At 47.2% G+C, this 21,526-nt stretch overlaps 3 protein-coding genes across 6 annotated transcripts; 1 reads left to right on the forward strand and 2 right to left on the reverse strand.

Moving 5' to 3' along the window:
- Positions 1–3,580: 3,580 nt before the first annotated feature.
- On the reverse strand, positions 3,581–8,340 carry LOC120664136 (protein ALP1-like). 3 transcript variants are annotated; one of them, XM_039943166.1, is made up of 7 exons: positions 7,732–8,340; positions 7,549–7,625; positions 6,766–6,943; positions 5,144–5,409; positions 4,540–5,064; positions 4,026–4,452; positions 3,581–3,922 (listed from the first exon to the last, which is right to left on the reverse strand). In XM_039943166.1, exons 4-7 carry the CDS (start codon positions 5,253–5,255, stop codon positions 3,919–3,921), a joined length of 1,068 nt encoding a protein of 355 aa, XP_039799100.1. In that variant the 5' UTR covers positions 5,256–5,409; positions 6,766–6,943; positions 7,549–7,625; positions 7,732–8,340; the 3' UTR covers positions 3,581–3,918. The 3 variants fall into 3 exon arrangements, with proteins under 3 accessions (XP_039799100.1, XP_039799101.1, XP_039799102.1); XM_039943167.1 differs by having other exon boundaries at positions 6,766–6,964; XM_039943168.1 differs by lacking the exons at positions 6,766–6,943; positions 7,549–7,625; positions 7,732–8,340 and having other exon boundaries at positions 4,540–5,080; positions 5,144–5,387.
- Positions 8,341–8,546: 206 nt separating this feature from the next.
- LOC120664139 (dnaJ homolog subfamily B member 4-like) lies at positions 8,547–12,072 on the forward strand. Its single transcript, XM_039943171.1, has 3 exons — positions 8,547–8,998; positions 9,094–9,473; positions 11,423–12,072. The coding sequence occupies exons 1-3, from the start codon at positions 8,840–8,842 to the stop codon at positions 11,856–11,858; spliced, it is 975 nt and encodes a 324-aa protein (XP_039799105.1). The 5' UTR covers positions 8,547–8,839; the 3' UTR covers positions 11,859–12,072.
- Positions 12,073–13,235: 1,163 nt separating this feature from the next.
- LOC120664137 (probable 2-oxoglutarate-dependent dioxygenase At3g111800) lies at positions 13,236–21,174 on the reverse strand. Of its 2 annotated transcripts, XM_039943170.1 has the most exons (4): positions 20,188–21,174; positions 19,618–19,951; positions 15,366–15,658; positions 13,236–13,455 (listed from the first exon to the last, which is right to left on the reverse strand). In XM_039943170.1, exons 1-3 carry the CDS (start codon positions 20,682–20,684, stop codon positions 15,395–15,397), a joined length of 1,095 nt encoding a protein of 364 aa, XP_039799104.1. In that variant the 5' UTR covers positions 20,685–21,174; the 3' UTR covers positions 13,236–13,455; positions 15,366–15,394. The 2 variants fall into 2 exon arrangements, with proteins under 2 accessions (XP_039799104.1, XP_039799103.1); XM_039943169.1 differs by lacking the exon at positions 13,236–13,455 and having other exon boundaries at positions 15,246–15,658.
- Between the last annotated feature and the right edge of the window lie 352 nt (positions 21,175–21,526).

Genomic DNA, 21,526 nt, shown 5'->3' on the forward strand with positions numbered 1-21,526 from the left:
CCCTAGCAATCGTCTTCGAGACCTTCTCGTACGGATTGATTTGCGGTAGGCTCGTGGTAGAGGAGCGAGCACGACGGCACGAGGCAGGTCCGGTCCAAGAGAGCCGCCGGAAGGGTCATCAGTATACACTACTCTAGGGCAGCTAGGTCAGACCTGCAGTGATTCAAAGCCATGCCGTGACCAGCGACTATAGCAGCTAGGTCAGACCTGCAGTGATTCAAAGCCATGCCGTGACCAGCGACCAGTGGCGGCGGCAACTGCAGCCGGGTCAACAGAGGGAGGCCGAGAAGACGGGGAGCGGTTGGTGGCTAACAGTGAAGTGACGATGCCGGGCCCTGGAAATCGGAACGGGACCGACGGCGGCGTCCTCCAGCAGGTCCAGGCGAGAAGGGGCAGGTGGAGTTTGGTCTGCCCGCGGCCCGGCCGACGGACGAGGTCGCCGTCGCCGTCGCCTTCCACCTCCGCTCGCATCGCATATATGCGCGCACCAACCACCCCGAGAGCTGGTGATGAGGAAGAGGAACCAAGGATGATAATGCCGCGCGCGCCGAGAGCTGGTGATGAGGAAGAGGAACCAAGGATGATAATGCCGCGCGCGGCGCGGGCGGCGAATTATGGCCCTGTTTCCGATCCCGTAAACTCCGTAAACACAAAAAAAACATCACGTCAAATGTTTCGACACATGTATGGAGTATTAAATAAAATCTACTTATAAAACTTTTTGCATGGATGAGCTGTAAATCGCGAAACGAATCTAATGAGCCTACTTAATCCATGATTTTCAACAGTGATACTACAGTAATCATTCGCTAATTATTAATTAATCATGGATTAATTAGTATCATTAGATTCGTCTCGCGATTTACAATCCATCTATGCAAAAAGTTTTATAAATAGACTTTATTTAGTACTTCAAATTAGTAAGATTCGTTTGAAATTTTTTTTGTAACGGAACTGAACACGGCCTATATTTAGCACCGTTAGATTTGTTGAGCCTAGCTCGATCGGTGGCGTGCGGCGCCAGCGTCGGACCCTACACTTGTAGGCTCTCCTCCTCCTAGCATGGCGAGGCGCTGGTCTGAACGACGATGCGTCTGTCTGTCCGGACATGGAAGAACACAAGGCCACACGAAAAGGTTTGGTTGGTGGAACTAACACTTTCTATCTTGACCTTGTTTGGTTTGGTAATAAAACTAGCGCCCACATTTTTCCAAAAAAAGAATTTCGCATGCATGAAGTACTAAATGAAGTATATTTGTAAAATTATTTTAGGAATGTGTGTAACTTTTCGCGACGAATCTAATGGCAGTAATTAATCAATGATTAGCTACAGTGATGCTACAGTAACCATCCTCTAATCGCGTGGTCAAAGACTTCATTAGATTCTTCAGGATCACTAGCGTGAGGTTCTGAAGTTGGTTTTGTAAACTGATTTTGTTTGACACTGTAATTAGTAATCAAAGTTGTTACTATTCTTAGCACGCTACAATTGTAACGCGAGCCCTTATGGCCTGATAACTGCAGAATGCTGCTGACTTCGTTTTTTCTTATCTGATCACGCATCATTGAAAATTTGAAATCAGTGTCGTGTAGCACTAGCAAGCATAGTACTCCCTACGCCGACAACACAAGCCCGTCGGGCCATCGCTGTTTAGTAAGCAGGCGAGCCATCATCGTTCCGAAGAAACGAGATACGGGATCAAGGGAGCCAGGTAATAGGGTAATTAGGAGGCATCATTAGGTTGGCTTTCGGGCGAGTTTAGCACAAGCATGTGGTTCAGTGCATTGTACTATCAGCAGGCCCTACCTGCCTCCTGCTGTCCTCAGAATTCAGAAGGGAGAGGAGGGTGAGCAGGAGGAGAAAGCAAACCCTGATGACCCGATCGCCGCAGCCGCACTTTCTACTTGGCTCACTAAACAAACAAGTGAAAATGTACTAGGTCCTAATAATAGTCGAGTGCTTTTCTTCTCCATCCTCATCAGTCAAAAGAGGATCAAAAATGAAACTGGCCCAGCTGAATATTGCAGCTTTTGCAATTTTGAATGAAAAGGCATCACTCAAGCAGGAGTTCTCTGAGGGCGCGTTTAGTTCCCAAACCAAAAATTTTTTGTTGTCAAATCAACAGTTTGACCAGATGTCGGGAGGATTTTTCGGACACTAATTAAAAAACTAATTTCGGAACTCACCTGGAAACCGCGAGACGAATCTTTTGAGGCATTTGACGTATCATTAGCACAAGTGGGTTACTGTAGCATTTATGGCTAATCAAGCACTAATTAGGCTCAAAAGATTCATCTCGCCGTGTACATCCAAACTGTGCAATTAGTTTATTTGTTTAACTACATTTAGTACTTCATACATGTGTCCAAAAGGAGAGGCACAAATTTCGAGCTGAAAATTTTTTGAAACTAAAAGCGCCCTGAAGTATCCTTCAAAGAAAAAAAATGCAGGAGATCTGCATTTCATTCAGAGCAGATAGCAGCGGTATGGCAGCACTGGTCCTGCATTGGTCCCTTTTCCTTTCGCAACCACTCTATATTCTCGAGGCGCGTGTGGGAACGCTGAGTTCTTTTTCTTGTTTGAAACATCGCTACCAGACACCAGAAGTTGTACAGAATAATTGAATAAACATTGATCCCCCTGCCTTTTGTTGACCAGATTACAGCGTCGAATGAGCAAGGGGCAGCTTGGAACGGACGGGGCCTTGCTGCTTGGGTTGAGTGCGGCGCACTGTCGACACCGGGCGGCCAAAAGCAAGCCCTCGGAGTCGGCGGTTTGGAAAGCGCCGCCGATCGTGGCCGCATATGGTTGTTCGCGAGCCCCTGCTCTCTTCTGCTGCTTGCTGCTACAACAAGTTGGGAAACACAGCTGTGCATTCCGCGATGGTGATGCTATGCTTAGACTTTTTATACTATGCTCTTTCATTCATTTGCTCATACCGTCTATGATTTCTACTGTTCTGGTTGTAAATTTGTCAGATGCTTCTGGTTGTAAATTTCTACTGTTCTGGATTTGTACAGGGCCTGGATTTGTGAGGCGTTTGGGCTCGGATTATTTAAGTTTCTGGAGGGAAACTCGCCGCCCGGCCTGACACATATGGGCCGGTGATGCGTGAGGCCCGAACTGGGGCCAGTTTCGATGCAGCCCACAAATAAGAAAAAAAAAAGAAAAACGATTTCTTGAGAACGGCAGGCTTTTGTAGGGTTCTATTCAGGCATTGCGGCTGTTTTTGGTCTCTCCATAATCACCGTGTTTGGCTGGTGCACTTGCGGCTGGTTTTGGCTGGACCTGGTGCAGCCAGAACCAGCCGCCCAGCCGTTTCCAGCCACAAGCAGCTAGCAGCCGCCCAGCTGCCAGCCCTACTTCAAGTTGGGCCCAACAAGATTATGAAATTTGAATTCAAATACTGGGCTAACGAAAGGTCCTCAAAGCAAAGCTAATTCTAATGCTACCCTACTGTTTTAACAACTCATTGCGCTTCAATACAATGACACATACATAAGGCAACTCAACACATACATGGCCCACCTACAAACATACACAGCAGTTACAAGGAACGTACAGGATCAAATCCAAACATACGCCGCATCAAGACATACACTCCGTAACAAAATAACCACAGGCCCCAAATTCCTTACATGCTGAAGTGTATTACAGGGCTGCTTCAATTTTACAACTCAAATTTTGGCACCTACTTATGACTGCAACAGTTGCACCAAAATGATTGAGCAGTCAACATTTGCATATAAATATTTAGCATCATCAACCATAAATTGCCAGCAGAAAGTACTTTCTGCAATATAAGCCAATTCCAAGCATAAATAAGGATCAGAGAGGCAATTCCAACTTCATGAACCCCTCCGTAACAAAATAAGCTACGCCTTGTGCTAATGCTTCATTGCGGCCTTCCTCAAAGTTCATCTGCAGTGGATACACATATTAATAAAGCAAAAATTGAATCATACATGCATCTATTCATAATATCCCAACTTAGGTACCCCATCCATGAGTTAAACTCACATACCTGAACCCCATAACTGCAAGTCCGGTAGTAATATAGTTGCTGACAGTTGACATCTCATCTTTCGCCGTTGACTCCAGCCACCGAAACGAATACTCACTTGGTGTAGGTATCGACGGCAAGTCGATTGTCAGTGACCGTGCATTCTCATCCTGTACAAAGTTATGCAGCGCAAAACATGCCACAATAATATGATTTTGCTTGTCCTTAGGATATTTAGGCATTCCTTTCAACATTTGCCACTTATTTTTGGCTACCCCAAGTGACCTTTCAGCTACATTTCGAAGTTTCGAATGATGGTAGTTGAACACCTCTTCCAAATGCTGAGGACCCCTTTTCTTGAACTCCTTCTTCCAGTACTTGGTCTGGCGATGCGGTCCCAAATACCCACGTTCTTGGGCATACCCTTTGTCCACCAAATAATACCTTCCTACATTACAAAAAACACATTAACAGTTTAGTCACTTACAATTGTTTGACGACAAATGTGTAATAAGTTTTGGTTAAGAAAACCAACCTGGTGGTGGGTGAGGGAAAGTTTCTGCCTCCCACCCCTGCCTTAGCACCGCCATGTCGTGCACAGCTCCCGCCATCCCCACACCAATAAAGGTGAACCTCGTGTCGAAGTCAACTACAGCTAATACATTCTGGCTTGGCCAGCCTTTCCTGTTGGTGTAATCATCATGTGACTTACGAGAGACACACACAGGTATGTGTGTTCCATCTATAGCGCCTATGCATCCGTCGAAGAAAGGTGAGTACGGCCTCAAACTTGCATGCACGGTGCTATAAGTCGGATCCTGTGGCCTAATCACTATATCGGCAAATGACATCATCGTGTGTAGCACGTCCCCAAACTTCTGGCTTATTGTTCCCAAACCCCTACCAAGTCTGTCTTTGACCTGCCTCATGCAATGCCCGTGCCCGCATGCCCATAGGAACATGCCTAAAGCCTCTATGGAATGGAACTCTTGAGTAGACTGCAGCCCATGGTTCGTAACTAAAATGTTATGCAGCTTATGAAATGCCTCGTTGTTCATACCTACAAACAAACGAACCTATAAGCTCATAAGTATGCTAAAAACAATTGGTGCAAATGTAGTACGTATGTGTTCACTTACGGAAATTCTCATAGCATCTCCATGGGACCCTCAAACTAGCTTCCACCCATTGTCGCCTAGTAGCCTCTTGCACTTCGAATTGCATGGGCGTCGCTACCATTTGGCTGTCCATGGCCGTTCCATTTTGATTTTTGGCCGCATATGCTGCGACAGCAACCGCACACGTCGCCAAATCCCAGAAAGTATTGTTGAATCACTTGAAGCATCACTTGCCCGTTCACCTGCCATTAGGTATGCCCCGTATTTGTTTTCTTCTCCTACAAGTCCTGCAGAAGCTTGACACATCAGGTTTGAATGAGGAAATAACTAAAGCACACCATTTATATTTAAGTGATGGACAAAATTTCAAAAAGTACACGTGAAAGAAACTAATGCAGCAATAACTTAACCCAGCTTCTCCGAAGTAAACAAACTTATGCAGCGATAACTAAAACCAAGTTCAACAAAGTGAACAAACCAAGTTCAGTAACTGAAACCAAGGTGAAGGAAGCTAAGCAAGGCCAGTGCGATAACCTAACAACATTATTACAATCATTGTTCGTAAGCACCATGAAAGACACTAATACGACTACACTAGTCCAGCTAACTGCTTTGCGATAGATGACCCATGCTACTTTAGCTTCCCGTGAGTCCACGTCCATTCGATCCAAGCTATGTGGTTCACTGGGTCGTGTATGTTCTTGTACTCCGCACGGCAAACAGAGTTCTTGAACAGATCCAATGCTTTGAAGTACAGATCTAACCCCTCCGGAACACCATCATTTCTCAGTATTTCCATGACTTCGAAAACCTCCTTCTGCTCACGGGTATGCTCACGAGAAGACCGCTGCACAATGCTTTCAGTTAGCTGCCTCATGTACTCCTCTGTGCTACAATTCTTTTTCTTTGGTGGGCTGTCAACCTCTTTGTCCACGGTCGCTCTTTTGTTGGAGGGGCCAGCGGGTGCCTCTGTTGGGGGAGGGACTGACGCACAAACACCTCCAGCAGACATGAATGATCCCCTATCTTTGGGGGAATCGTACAGCCTAAACAGTTGTTCTAGGTACGGAGGTGGTGCACCAGGCGCATGATCCTCCTCTGGGGCATCCTGCAGTGCAAAGATGGTTAGAGCACTTCGACGGACCACATGGGAATTGTGCCACAAGTCATATTAGATCTTATCTGTGGGGAATTACCTCCGTATCGGGGGCATTCTCGGTGCCGTATTCAGCCTCCAACAACTCTTCCTCAGCCTCAACACCACCCGTAGTCTTGTTACAGCCTAGGCCAGTGTGCTTCTGTAGAGCCTTCCACCTCGTGAAACTTTTTTTCAGAGTTTGCAGTTTGTTGCTCATCTGCCTCCGAGTAAATGGACGGCCTCCAAGTTCTTTGAATTTGCGTTCCACGTTTTGCCATCTGTATGTTGTTAACCCCGTATTGTTCCAGTTCAATTGGGTCTCCTTCTCATCAATACAGAGTTCAAGGAGCAAGGAGGTACTGGCCGGGTCCCATTTCATCTGTTAGTAAATACAGTGAAAAGTTCTCGGGTGTTTCCATTCAAAAGTGGTTGGGAGTGTGTGTTATGCTAAGAACAAAAAACAGCAGAGTAACCAAGTTCAGTAATGAAAGGTCCGGGAACTTGCCTTGACTGAGTGTTTAGCTCGTTTTGCACGCAGGTTGTAGTGCCTAGCTCGTTGTGCACGCAGGTTGTAGTGCCTAGCTCGAGGCGGGGAGCACGATGCTGTAGACGAAGGTGCCAGCGTATTGTTTGAGGATCGGTCAACTAATGCGGTAGATACACTGTTGGGCAAGGGGGGAAACCTGTGAAGGAACAAATCAAAGCTGAGGGTAAATGTTTACCTGCTGCATCAACAATTAAAGGATTAATGATTGCTAAATGCCTCATATACGATTCATATAAGGATTAATGATTGCAAAATGCCTCACAGTGTCAAAGCAAAGGACATTTCTGGTAGAAGCAAAGCAAATTTATGGTAGAAACAAAGAAGAGAACTAGTGATGGGCATTTACATAGGCAGGTCGACCAAGAACAAGATTAGCATGAATTATCCTTCTGAAGTTTCACCGCATCAAGGTGTGGAGTAAAAATGTGCGCGCATCCCTCTCTATTGACAGCTGAAACTAGTATGACTCAGAATTATGAGACATCCTACAATTAATCTAATCCAGACAGCCTTATCAGTTGATGGGTGAAACGAGGTACATCACAAATGGATCAGAAATTTAGACAGAACTAATTCAGACAGCCTTATCAATTCATCTACCAGGGTAATCATTAATCATGAGATACAGAGTTGACACAATGTATTTACATGAATTAAAGGTTCGGTCTTTTGAGACTAGTAAAACCAAGAAAATGCATTTCGACCAGACAAATTAGTTATATAGTTCAGGAAGATACTTACTGAGCACATTCAGCCAAGTTTTCTAAGTTCTGATTTTGCAGGATGGCCAGAATAAGCTGCTTATTTTCATCCAAATACTGCAAAAGACAAATTCAGTTAGTCTTTCTAAATATCAAAAGTTAATGATAACATGCACACTAGTGATGAATATTAGGAAATTCAGAGGAGAGAGGGTATTCATACATCTGCAACAGGTCAGTCAGGCGCACACCAAGGAGAGGTAGGAGCGTCAGGGCAAGTGTAGGGGCAACGGACCGGCGCCGGAGGCAGGAAGTGACAGCTTGAGGGCAGGAAATCGCAGATCCGGAGGTAGGCGGGGGAGGGCGGCCGGAAGGGGCGACGGCGTGCGGGGCCGGCTTCAGCGGGTGAGGGCCGAACGGCGCTGCTCCGAAGGGAGGCGGCGTCGCCATCGGCGGCGGACCTCCTACACGCCCTCGTCCCCCACGAGCCCCTTTTCCCGCTGCTGTCGGTGATGCGCCGGCGCCGGCGAGGAGGCCCGGTTGTGGCACAATAGAGGAGGAGGCCGAAGGGGGAAACGCCGAGGGGGTAGCGCGAGACGGAGCCATCGGAGGGGGCTCTTCCGCCGGCGCCAATGTGGAACAGCCCCACCCCTTCTGGATCTGCGCGCAGAAGGTGGCAAAGTGGACTGAGGGCGGCCGATGGGAGAGGGGCCGGTGCTGATGCGGGGCGGCGGCCGGTTCGGATGCGGGGCGGCGGAAGGGGGCGGTGCTGAGAGGGGCAGCTGCTAGTGCAGATGCGCTGCAGCAAGAGACAGCAAGAGGGAGTGGAGGTTCAGTGTGGGGGGGGGGGGGGGGGGGGGGGGGGGGGGGGGTTGTTGTGGCGTCTTTAGCCGTTGGGCCGGCTGCTCGCAATCAACTAGCCGAACAGCTGCTGCTGCTGCTTTCAGCCCAGAGCAGCCGCCAGCAGGCTAGACGAACACGGTGAATATAGTTTCAACTTGTGATATCTAGCGAAGCGTTCGTCTTTCTTACACAAAGCGAAAGCTGATTTTACTTTTAAAAACCACTACAAAGCTTGTCAAAATCTATATACTTTCTTAACACAAACACTCTACAGAATGAATTACCAAGAGTTGTAGTTCTTTTCTGTTTTATATATTGGTACCATGTGAAGTCGTATCTTTGTATACGTATATATAGCATCTAACTAAATTTTTATCCGTAGGAACAACTGAACAAGGATCGAAGATGATTGAAATTGGGAAGATAAACTAGAAACCAAGCGAGCGAACCACCAGCCAATACCGAACGCCCGCCGGCCCTCGCCGCCGATGGGGGTGGACTACTACAAGGTGCTCGCCGTCGGCCGCAGCGCCACCGACGACGAGCTCAAGAAGGCCTACCGCCACCTCGCCATGAAGTACCACCCGGACAAGAACCCCTCGCCACAGGCCGATTCCCTCTTCAAGCAGGTCTCCGAGGCCTACGACGTCCGTACTAATCCCTCGCCGCCGTCCTCCATTACCACCGCCGCCGTCGAGAAACCAATCTGCTTAGGCTCCCTCTTATTGCCCCCACCCCGCAGGTGCTCAGCGACCCGCAGAAGCGCGCCATCTACGACCAGTACGGGGAGGACGGCCTCAAGGCCGGCGCGCCCCCGCCCTCCGCCTCCACGCACGGCGCCGGCGCCCACGGGTTCCGCTTCAACCCGAGGAGCGCCGAGGATATCTTCTCGGAGATATTCGGCGGCTCGTTCCCTGGGGCGGGTCCCCGAACCCCAGGCGGAGGCGTTCCCCCGGGGTTCCCGGGATTCGGCGGCGCCGCTGGGCCAGGGGAGGCATCTAGCGCGGGGCTGCAGAGGAAGGCGCCGATGATCGAGCGGCAGCTGGCTTGTAGTCTGGAGGAACTGTACAAGGGCGCCACTAAGAAGATGAAGATCTCCAGGGATCTCCTTGACGCCACCGGGTGAGACCGCTGATTCCTTGTCCGATTTGTTTGCTGTGCACTACAGACTTACGCCAGATTGATTCAGCAATTCTGAGGGTTATAGTTGGGCTCAGTAAGACTTAGTGCTAGGTCGTGCCTCCTACTAGATCTTCGTATTTGGCTTGCACATTGGACATACTTCTTTATCCTTTCTAAATAGAGCTAGCACATTAGAATTTTGAGGCAGGAGACAGTTAGAACTGAGGAGCATGAGACGAGAAGTTGATAAGAGAGAAATTTGATAGGGAGTATACAAGAGTGCAGTGGAGAGAAGAAAGCAAGTGCAATACAATTGATTTGTTCGATGTCTCTTTTATTAGTGAGTATAAAGCACATATGGCACCCATTTTCACACACATGCCCAGCCCCTAAACACTCTAGGAATATATTGGAGGTGCTTAAGGCATCATAGAGCGCGGACACATGCTTTGCAACTGAATGCAAATGGGGGTGTACTCTAAGATTGGTGGACTTCTCCACCAACACTCTTTATTGAGGAACATTAATCAAAACTTAGTTGTTTCAGTCCATGGCATTTCTGTTACTGTTGCCCCCTCGTACCACCTCATACTTAAATCACATTGTTCTGTGGTGTGGTTCCCAGTTGGTCAAGTCAGACTCAGATCTACGTTGCCTGCTTTAATGTTGAACATCATTCATAATTTTTGTGGAGTTGGCAATATGCTTTGGACATGATATAAGGTTGCTGCATGTGTATTGTACAGTGCAGTTTTTTATTCAAGTGAAGTGGTGGAGATATCCAATCTATGCCCAGCTCAACATATCAATCATGTACCCTTGCAGTATGACTTGCTTGAGTTAGATCAAATGGTCTTTCCAGTTTCTTATTTTATAGTCATCCATACTATTGAGTTGCATGCACCAACCAATTCAACCCAAAACCTCTCCCTCTTAATGAAAAACGTGCTCAGGCACGATCGCGAAAAAAAAAATTCAACCCAAAAACTTAAGCTGATAGGACGTGTAGGTTCCCTTAGGCCTCAAAACGTGGAAATTAGGAGTCGGCTACAATTATTTTATTTAATCGCGCCCGCCAGGGTTCGAACTCAAGACCACCGGCCCTGATGCCATATTGAGTTGCATGCACCAACCAATTCAACCCAAAACTTAAGCTGATAGGAAGAGGTGGGCAATTCACTTTACTTCAACACATACATATTTTGGGATATTGTTAAAACCCCATAATGTACAAATAATTCAATGAATATCATGATGTCATTTAGTGATGTTGAATTGTTTTATGATTTCCCCCCCTGTCATGTGCTGTTCTCACTACCTTAGTATATTTTTTTCATCAACCAAAAGAATATCACCACCACATTGTGACCTAGACACTTACAAAAGGATCATTAGTATGATCTCTTGACAATATCATAGCCATGTATTCGACCATCTAATTTGTGAGACTGTTTAATGATGGGAAGTTTTGCATTTGTTTTCATGCTTACAATTGCACTTGAACATTTAACTCAAAATCGAATTTGAAGGGTTTATATTCTAGATCCCATAAGACAATCCAGGGGGCGTAAGACATAGAGACTTCAGTAAGGGGCTAAAAGTTCAAGGTAAGTACACACTGTACGAGGATGTTACACCATTCTGAGGCATGCATACTTTGATAGCTGGGCTTGTACAGTTGAGATATGATTTAGTGAAGATGACTGGAGGTGGACAGTAGTGATTAGTGTCAGAACTGAGGGTAGAACTATAGTGGTGCAGTATTTTCTTGTGATATTGTTGTACAGCGTGCTGGATGTATTTTATGCATTAACTTATTATGTCATATTGCTAGATTGGGACTTGAAATGATTTATCTTATGCCGAGCTTCTAGTTTCTAGCTCTAAGGAATAGTCAAACTCATAGTTTCAATGTCTTGTTTCTTGATAATATGTTTCATATTGTGAAGGAAACCAACAAACGTTGAGGAGATCCTAACGATTGATATCAAACCTGGATGGAAGAAGGGCACAAAAATCACATTTCCTGAGAAAGGCAATGAGATGCGCAATGTTGTACCATCAGATCTAGTGTTCATAATAGAAGAACGGGCACATCCCAAGTTCAAGAGAGATGGGAACGACCTTATTTACACACATAAGGTCTCTCTTGTGGAGGCATTGACGGGCAGCACAGTCCAAGTGGCAACTCTGGATGAACGAACCCTGACTATTCCCGTGAAATCTGTTGTCAGTCCTACCTATGAAGAAGTTGTGCAGGGAGAAGGCATGCCAATCACAAGGGAACCTTCTAAGAAGGGGAACCTGCGGATTAAGTTTCAGATCAAGTTCCCCACTTATCTAACGTCTGACCAAAAGGCTGGGATCCAACAGCTTCTATCTTAGCCTATTTGTACAATATATGAGTCTCTGTTTATTCGTGTGTGGAGCAGTTGTAGTGACTTTAGCTGAACATACTGTCACTCTATTTGTGCTAGTGTCGGTGTATTCTTTTGTAGCTACTGCAAAATTATGCGAGTTCTAACCTGCCGCTGGAGCTGAAGCTATTTGTCCCATCTACATATTCAGTTGTCATTGTATTGGCATCAGTTTCGCAGAATTATCTGATGCTTAATGGTTTCTTCTAGTTCATGCTCGGTGGCCATAGATGTTATTCAGATTATCAGCCGCTATGCACTTGTGACACGTCAGGGTACTGGTTCAGGATTGATACCTGATGCCTCAGTTTCCTTTAGGCATATGGATTTGTTCCATGCATAAACATACAAGTAGTTACAATGTGTTTTGTAAACAGTACTGACTGCAAATCTGTTGCGTCAGCAGCAGATGCTGCTGCTGCTGTTTGCCAATAGAGCAGATTAGCTCGAGAACCCGCTGCCTATATGTTCCAAGGTAATATGCTCTTTTCAGAAAGATCCCGGCAATCCCTGTCGGTGCAGGATTTGCAGGTTGGAGCGGATGGTGATCCTCTTGGACGAGGTTTCTCCGAGGGGAAGGCGTCGTCGTCGCAGGTTTGGAGCCTGAGGCCGATGCCGCAGTCGACAGCATCCAATCGCAGGAATCCCCCGTGCTCGCTGAGAATACTGTCCAGCACTCTAGTCTGCTTCGTCGCCGTCGCCGTCGCCGTCGCCGAGCCAGACCGGCTTTTCGGAGCGCTATCCCGACAGTGTCCCCTCACCGAAGTCTGCCGCGCGCGGCCGTGCGGAAAGGCCCCCTCTGGCGCCCAATTGCGGCGCCGTCGCGCGCCACACGTTTGTCAATTTGCCCGGGTGGTCTGCGGCAGAGTTATCTCGTTTGTCAGTCTTGCTGCGGGCCTGTTTATCCCCCCTGTTGGGTCTTTTTTTTTTCAGGATTCGTCTCACTGGATGAGCTAATCAAATCAGCTCCATCTTTAGAATTAACGATTACTCATGTAAGATTCAGGACCTTTGTTGTTTCTAAAAAAAGTGGAGCTTTTTTACAATGATGGTAAAGTACCAATAAGTATTTTCAAGTATTTTTACCTTGAAATTTTTTCTAGCCGTTGATATACGGAAAGTATTTATAAAAATTAAATTAAATTAGTATTCGGTCTCATTTTTTTTTGTACTTGGTTCCACATTTTGGAAGTACCAGATACTTTATTCTTGATATTTTAGGTACTTCCTACCTTCACCATCGCAGGATTTTATTAGATGGATGGATTCTATTTTTTTCAATCATTGTAAAATTTCTCAAAAAATGTCCTAGTCTTGCACAAATACAATCTCTAAGGATTACGGGTTAGGAGCAAGCCTGAAGAATTTTATTGATGCGAGGTTTTGCATACAATCATTTTAGAAAAGAGGTGGAGAGAGAGCATAGCAGTATAACTATACTAAGTTATCTGACCCTACACAGCCCCGTAATGTTAAGAAAGAGAGTCTTCCGGCTTAGCACGGTAAGTCCACATCGGAGATCGGCAACGGTAGCCTTAAGGACCTGAGCGGTAGACTGGTGTGCACTGCGAAAAACAAGAGTGTTCACTGCTGTCAGGAGAGGGCCATCATAAGGATTTAATTTAAAAGTAAAGGCCAAAGAGCTATTTAAGTTCAAAAAGGGCCAAAGAGCTATCAGAAAATGTGTGCGCCAGATAGCTGGATCTTTGCTTTCCCATTGTGGTTGTCAGGCCATGCTATCCTTTTCTATCGTCTGTTTTTAGTATCAGAAAATGATTTTTCAGGCTACTTTATCAAATTTTCCATTTGTCAAAATTAAGGATTGCAGGTAAAATATTGGCGTGCACAATCAGGTTCAATACGTGTCGTCATAATGCATGCATATCTGGAATCCGTAAGTGACCATATTTATTCTGTTTCTGCTACTTTTTTATTTTGAAAAAACACAATAACCTAGTTCACTCACTTAAACATCAAATTGAGGAGCATGGCAACTTGCTTATGAGTATGACCCAGCCACTTTGTTTTTTTTCATGTCTATACTATTTAAATGGATTATATAATGTTGAGAAAGACGACCAATCATTTTCGTTCACGTGCGAAAGATATGGGAATAATATTTAGGAGAATGATTGGTGGATGTATTTGAAAGAACCAATCCATATTTTTCTCCGTTCTTATCGAAGATACAATTGACTATGGATTCGAGTGATGGTTGTTGTCGGGTAACAATAATGGAGTTTTGATTTTTGTTTCCCCTTTCACCATCATCTTGGTTCGCTTGCACATGTGAAGTGTTTTCACAGTTGCTATGCAGCCCAACTGTCATGACCAGGTCAAATATTCCTTAGTTGAAAATTTATGGGTTTCCTTGGAATCCTCTTTTATCTTTAACCAATTCAAAAATTTGCATGTCGTTGCATCTTTACTTAAAAAATTATACTATTTTTATACATCGCCCTGTTCATTATAGTAAAATATGTCTTATTGTTGGTTAAAACTATTCAAATATGATCTACCTATAATAACAAATTGATTTGTTGAGCTTTAATAATATTACACATATAATTATTTTTATTTTCATTTTATTTTGATTGATTGTTGTTAGCTTTAGTTTTTATTAATAGTATATGTTTGTAACTTATACATAGTTAAATGATATTTTATATTTAATTTTTCATAATGGCATTGGTGGATGATTTTTAATGAGGTACTGGGGTATTTTAGGCTAATTTTTATCATAATGGTAGTGATGGATAATTTTATTTTTTCCTATTTTTTCGATTAACATGGAAATTTTTAGGTCTTGAGAGCGAACGCGGAGGCTCCAATTGACTTAGGAATTTTTAGGCCTTGAGAGCGAACGTGGAGGCTCCGTTTGTTGGCAAAATAATAAGATAATAGATTTGTCTAGCTTAAAGAAGGTTGCTATTCATATAATTTATTTGTAAAAGTATATTGGATTGGATTTCTCGTTGAGAATGGTTTGACGGATAGGTAAATGGTGGGTCGAACAATTGTTATCCTAACACCGTAACACGTCATTATTTTTTTGGGCAAAAGATTTCTCCGAACCAACGGTTACAAAAGTTGAAGCAAGGAATTGAGATTTGGAATGGGACAACAGGTGTGTGACTGTGATCCGCGTGGAGTCTTTTTTTATTGGAGGTAGCTGGCGTGTCAGTGAAAGAAACATATGAATAACTAATAAGGATTAAGGTTTTAAATCGGCTGGATAAGGCGCTTAGCCGTAGGGCTGTCATTACGGTGTTTAGCGAGCTAAATACCATAACGGTTGCCCTTTCTAGCAGCTATAGCTGTCTATAGCGGCAGTTATAGCCAGCTATTTAAAACCTTGATAGGACTAATAACTCTTCATTTGATGGGAATAATCAGGTCCAAAATAGATAATCAACAGACTAATAATAAACAATATAATAATCAAAGTTGTATTATTCGGGCATGCAGGCAATACTTGCGCGCAGACGGATGCATGCATCATCATTATCTGGCTGCGCCGACGGCGGCGGCCTTGAGCGACTCGACCTGGCTCTTGCCGCGTGGCCCCTTGCTGCGGATGAACAGGCGGTACTCGTCGAAGGTCATGGGGCTGTAGAGCGAGGGGCGCTCCGGCGAGACGAGCTCCGGCAGGGGCGCCAGCGGGAGGTCGCTCCGGGGGTTGTAGAAGAGCGCCACCGACAGCCGCTCCTCCGCCGCGTTCACCATCACCCGGTGCTCCACGCTCCGGTACGTCGCGTTCGTCAGCACCTACACACATACAGTCGATCATCATACACATGCAACAAAAGTATATATTAAATTAATATGGAAATACATACACATGCTCTCAAGCGTTCTTTGGGTCCCCTCAACGTTGCAAAGAGAAAAATTAAGAAAAAGAAACCAGGATCCTATCCGAACATGGACGTGGGCTGGTCGATCGGGACGACGGCAACTCGATCCTCATGGTCTAGCTATCCGAGATTCAAACCAAACCAGCAGGTCCCGGGGATACGGTTGCGCCGAACCAGATAAGGACCGTGTTTGGTTGGGGTGGAAAAAATTTCGCGAAAACTTTTTGTATCTTTGACCAAAAATTTAGAATAGTAAACGAAGTCTAATTACAAAACCACCTCCACAACCCCGTGTAAATCACGAGACGAATCTAATGAGGCCTTTGACCGCGTGATTAGAGGATGATTACTGTAGCATCACTGTAGCAAATCCATAATTAATTACCGTCATTAGATTCATCTCGAAAAGTTACACTCAATCCTAAATTTTTTTGTAAATAAACTACATTTAGTGCTCATGCAAAAATTTGTCTTTTGTGAAATCTTGATGGGACGGTTTACCAAATGCGGCCAAGACCGGTCCACACACCGTCCTGTTCATTCATGTGTCGCAGGCAGCGCAACGACACACAACAGCGAGGCAGCTGCTCATGCTGTCGTGCACACTCCCTACCGAGCTGATGAGCCTGGGCAGCAGTAGGTCTGACCGAGCAGAGGTAGCTAGCCTCTTCGTTCACCTGCATGCATGGCCAGGCCACAATTTCCAAGGGCTAGCTCCTGTGTTGATCTGACGATCGACCGTGAGCGGTGGCAATCGGGATTCCCTGACTTGCCTTTTCCTGACTTGCTGAAGGCAAGTCAGGGAACACTGTAGCGGCGACTTTCGGTGTATTTCCGGCCGCCCGATCTGAGATGGATGGTCAGGATTGATTGCTACAGCACCCTGCTGCTACAGTGCAAAACAGCACCTTTTTGAACAGTGTTCCGTGAACAGTGACAGCTACAGTGATTTACGGTAGGGATCACTGTTCATCTAGACTCAGATCACTGTTCATCGTTGTGCCTTCGCTTCTTCAAGTCAGTGAAGTTGGACCCGGGCGGTGGTGGACTACTGGACTGGTGTCTGGTGGGCACGCACACCAGTGCCCGTGCGTTTTCAGACAGCGCAGCGCCGCGCAGAGCCATAAAGGCGCGAATCTGATTTGGTGCGGACCCTGCTGACACCACACGCGACACGGCCCTGCTGCCTGAAGGGAAAAGATTGGCAGCGAGCTAGCTATAGGCCGAGGCGAGCACCCTGTGGAAAACGTGCGGTTTATTTTCGCTAGTTTCCGGTGGGGAAGAAGGACCGGTCGGCCGGCCGGTGGTCACCGCGCTTTTCATGGCTCAGCCTGGCCGCTGCACGGTGTCGGGACCAAGGTTTTTTTTAACCGACCGTTCGGACCGAACCGCCGACCGCCGGTTCCGGTAAACCGGACCGGTTTGACTGGTTACCGGAAAAAACCGATCAAATTCAAATTTCAAACCAACAACGGCAGTTCAACCGGTTAGCCGACCGATTAGACTGGTAAACCGGTCCGGTTTGAATGGTAACCGGCCAAATTCAAATTTTTTTCTTTTTTGGTTTAAATTCAAATGCCAGCAAAGTATACTAAATGAATGTTTGTATAACATGTTTTAGCCTAAATGAACCCTCCAACCCTCTTTTGTACTACTTTTACATGTTTTACATTGTATTTGTATACTTTTGTATGCACGTTTTTTTATTTAACTTCAAATGCTCGCAAAGTATACTAAATGAACGAATACTTGAATTTTTTTTGACACCATTAGATTCGTCGCAACTTGAAGTATTTTTAGAAATTTTTTGAGAATTTTTCATTTTTCTAAATTTAAATTTGAATTTTGAATTTGGGCTGGTTTGAAACCGACCGGAACCGGCCCGGACCGGTTTGACCGGTAACCGCGGTTTCCGGACCGGTTCCGGTTGGGATTTTTAACCCTGGTCGGGACCAGCTAGCACAACCTGCCACAGCCCACGCAGCTCGATTGGTCTCTAGCGCGCTGGCCGTGGCATCCGAAGATGAACATGTGTGTATCCCCAAGGGAAAACAACCTGAGATATTTGTCCATCAACAACCCTTGTCGTAACTAACGTACTCCATCCGTATTGGTAAAGGAAGTCGTTTTGGACAAAATTTGAGTCAAACATTGGGAATATAAATCATCAATAACTTTTAGAGCCCTCCAAAAAATGATATAAATGCTTCTAGAGCCCTCCAAAAGGGTGATATGATACGAGCGATCAGATTCAGATGGTCCCTCAAATAAAAAGAAAAGATGAGATTCAGACGGAGGGGGCCCGGCGCGCGCATGACCGATTAATAAATGAGATCGACCCGGAGCTGTTGAATGGTCAGCGCGCATGATTTAATTTGCTGCAGATGCATATATCAGCAGGCGCGGTTTTGCATGCATCCATATACTATATACGTGTACCGAAATTCGATAAGAGCTGGCTATTCACGCCTTGCACAGTGCCCACTACCACTTAGATGACTCGCGCAGCGACAAGCCCCTCACACGTACCCTTTTCAGTATTTTGTGTTGGAAGAGATCAGGAGGCGCGCGCCCCTACCGCAAATTTATTAAAAAAACAGGGAAAACAGATTTTATGTACAAAGAAGAAAGGAACAAAACACAAAGCCCCTTGTCAGAAATTTTACACAAGCCGGTGCCCTATTTCAAAAATGCATCCACCATACCGATAACATTAATGTCAGATCATTCTGGCCACCCATGTTCGAGTCCTCTTTCGGTTAGGCCAATTTTAATAGGAGTGTCATGATCACTAAATGTCATACCACATCAAATTTGCTGACATGGAAGAGACATTTATCAGAAGAGATGAGAGTAGTTTAATGGATGAGAGAGTAGTGTCATCACCACAACGCTCCTCCGGTACAGTTGTCAAGTTCTCAGTCTTGGTAGCTGTACGATATGATGACACTCCCCATTGAGACTGGCTTTAGAATCAGATAAAGCTAAAAACTGGACCATGCATGTCCCTCTAATTTCACCTTAATAAAAGACTTTGAACCTTATTAGTCGGCTACAAGGGTTTCATGGAGCCCCGGCCCGATCTTATTGCTCTATTGTTGAGCTGCTAGGAGCTTTGATAACTCGTCTCGAACACGACATCATGCATCTAGGCGCCACACACGACTTATCAGCTACCAGTATCTATTAACCACGCACTGCACCGGGCTTTAAGCCTACACATCCATGTGGTGAAAATGGATGGCTTGGGAGGAGGCCACGGTCACTGTAATCCTCCAATGAATCACCATGGCAGCGACTTGTCTAGCTAGCTAGGTCAACCGTACTACGTGTTAGCGCTTGCCATATCCTCGTTTTCTCATCGGTCACGGCCGGCCTCACGGGCAGTGACGAGGTACTTTACTTATTGGCAGGGAAAGGAGTAAAAAAACTTTGTGAAAGAGGTAGCACGAGGCCGGCAAGCGAGTATTATTACTGGTCGTTAACTCAATCCCCCGCCCGTTGCGTAGCGCAGCGTCCGATCGCGACGTCGACGGACAACGACAGGCCGTCCGTTTGTCAGATGGATGGCCGGATGGATATGGCTGGGGTTGACGAAACAGTCGCTGCCATGGTAATTTGGGCACATGTACTGCCCCGTCACGTCTGAATCATCATCCGCTGTTTTTTTTTAATTTTCTGGTCGCCTGATGAGAGGCCCAGCCACGCGCCCAGGCCTCCTGGCCTGGCCTCTGCCGTGCGCGTGCGGTCAGGAGCTAGGATCACATGCGCGCGCCCGGCCGCGAGAAAATCGCAGAGGAAAAATAATGAAATGAGTACTACGTGTGCACACCCTGGCGATCGAGATGCCCGGCCGGCGTTGCGCGTGCGTACCTGGATTTGGTCGCCGACGTTGACGATGAAGGCGCCGGGCACGGGGTCGACGGTGACCCAGGCGCCGCGGCGGCGCACCTGGAGGCCCCGGACGCGGTCGTCGGCGAGGAGCACGGTCATGCCGCCGGGGTCCGAGTGCGAGGACAGGCCCAGCGTCAGCTCCGGCTGCGGGCACCGCGGGTAGTAGTTCACCCGCACGCACACCCCGGCGCCCTCCGCGCCGCCGAACGCCTCCTGCAGCCGCGACGGCCCGGCGCCCAGCCCCACTGACATCGCCGTCATCAGGCGCCCGCACAGCGCCGCCACCTCCCGGCTGTACTCCTCCGTCGTCTCCCTGCAGCTCGATCGCTCGCAGCGAAAAAAAAAAATGAAATCCATCCCGTGCATCATGCATGAGCCAAAACAATATCATATATATTTTATTATAATATATAGAGAGATAGAGAAAGGAAGGTCCGCTACATGTGTCACTGCTGCGCTGACACGTTCCGTATTTATATGTTTATATGTATATGCATACGTATTTGTATATATACAAATTAAGATGCGTATCTGTATGTATGTACGTACCTGAGGTCCGGGGGGAGGTGTGGCCACTTGTCAGGGTCGAAGAGGCGGGGCGGGCGGACGTGGAGGAAGTAGTAGTCGCCCCAGTCGAGGACGGCGCCCTTCTCCACGCCCAGCCGGCTGCCGTATCCCTCGTACGTCGCCGGCGAGTTGGCGTACCGCTGCTTCACCTCCATCGGCTGCCGGAAGAAGCCGCGCCACACGCCCCGCGCGCGCCGGAGGAGCTCCGGGGGCACGCCGTGGTTCACCGCCTGGAAGAAGCCCCAGTCGCGGCACGCCTCCGACACCGCCCGCGCGGTCGCCGGGTCGCCCGGCGACGACAGGTCCACCACGGGGATGCCCTCTGCCGTCGCTCCCCCGGGCCCGGCCGCCGGCGCCGCCGACGACGGGCGCTCCGCCTCCGGCTTGACGTACCGCCCCGGGATGGTGGCGGCGCCGCTCTCCGACAGCGACTGCACCCGCACCACCGGCTCCGGCCACCCGGCTCCTGCGCCTTCCATGAGCGACGGCCGGGACCACACCTCGCCTCAGCTCTCTGGCCGGCGCCTACCTTCTGCTCACTCTCGTCGGGATGCTCTGCTCACCTCGGCCGGATGCTCTCTCCCGCTCTTGGAGTGTTGCACTACTTATAGCTAGGATTCCAAATTTCCAGTGACGACGACCGGCTTATTAGCTGGTGGCTACGACCTAGCTATCTCCCTCCCTAGTAAACTAGAAGCTGGGAGAGATTGCAGATGCTGCATGGGACGACAAAACTAGCTGCCGCGGCGAGATCGATCAGCTAGCTAGCACACGAATGGTGTGACGAACTCCAGGAACCACAGGGGGGTTATGTTCTTTGCTTGATCAAACAAGGGATGACGGTGATGGTGATGATAGAGCGAGCACATGTATAAACAATTTGATCTCAAGGAGAGGAATATGGAGAGAAGACAGGTTTGCGGCCTGGAACGAAGAGGCCGTGTGCGCTATATATATTCTGGCCGGCAGTTTAGCTGACGCATGATGGCTGGATTAATTAGACTGCTGAATAATCGGATAAGTACAACTGATATATCCTGCATGTGTGTGTAGTGTAGTGCTGCTGATCAGCTGATGCAGCTGCAGGCGACCGCAACGCAGTAGCAGCAATAGCAAACGTGACTGAAATTCCGCGCGTGTGACGCCACTGTGCCGCAGGTCCACACTGCTGTGGCGTACTACCCGCGTACAAGGACGGTGCATATGGCTACATGTACTAGATGGTATTGCTAGGACGGGCCATGGCCCACCGTATGCAGTTAATGTACACTACGTATACGTAGACATCTTGTACAACGGTGGCATGGTCTATCTAGGATAT

The sequence above is a fragment of the Panicum virgatum genome, chromosome 3N (assembly GCF_016808335.1).
Source record: "Panicum virgatum strain AP13 chromosome 3N, P.virgatum_v5, whole genome shotgun sequence".
Classification (NCBI taxonomy): Eukaryota; Viridiplantae; Streptophyta; class Magnoliopsida; order Poales; family Poaceae; genus Panicum; species Panicum virgatum.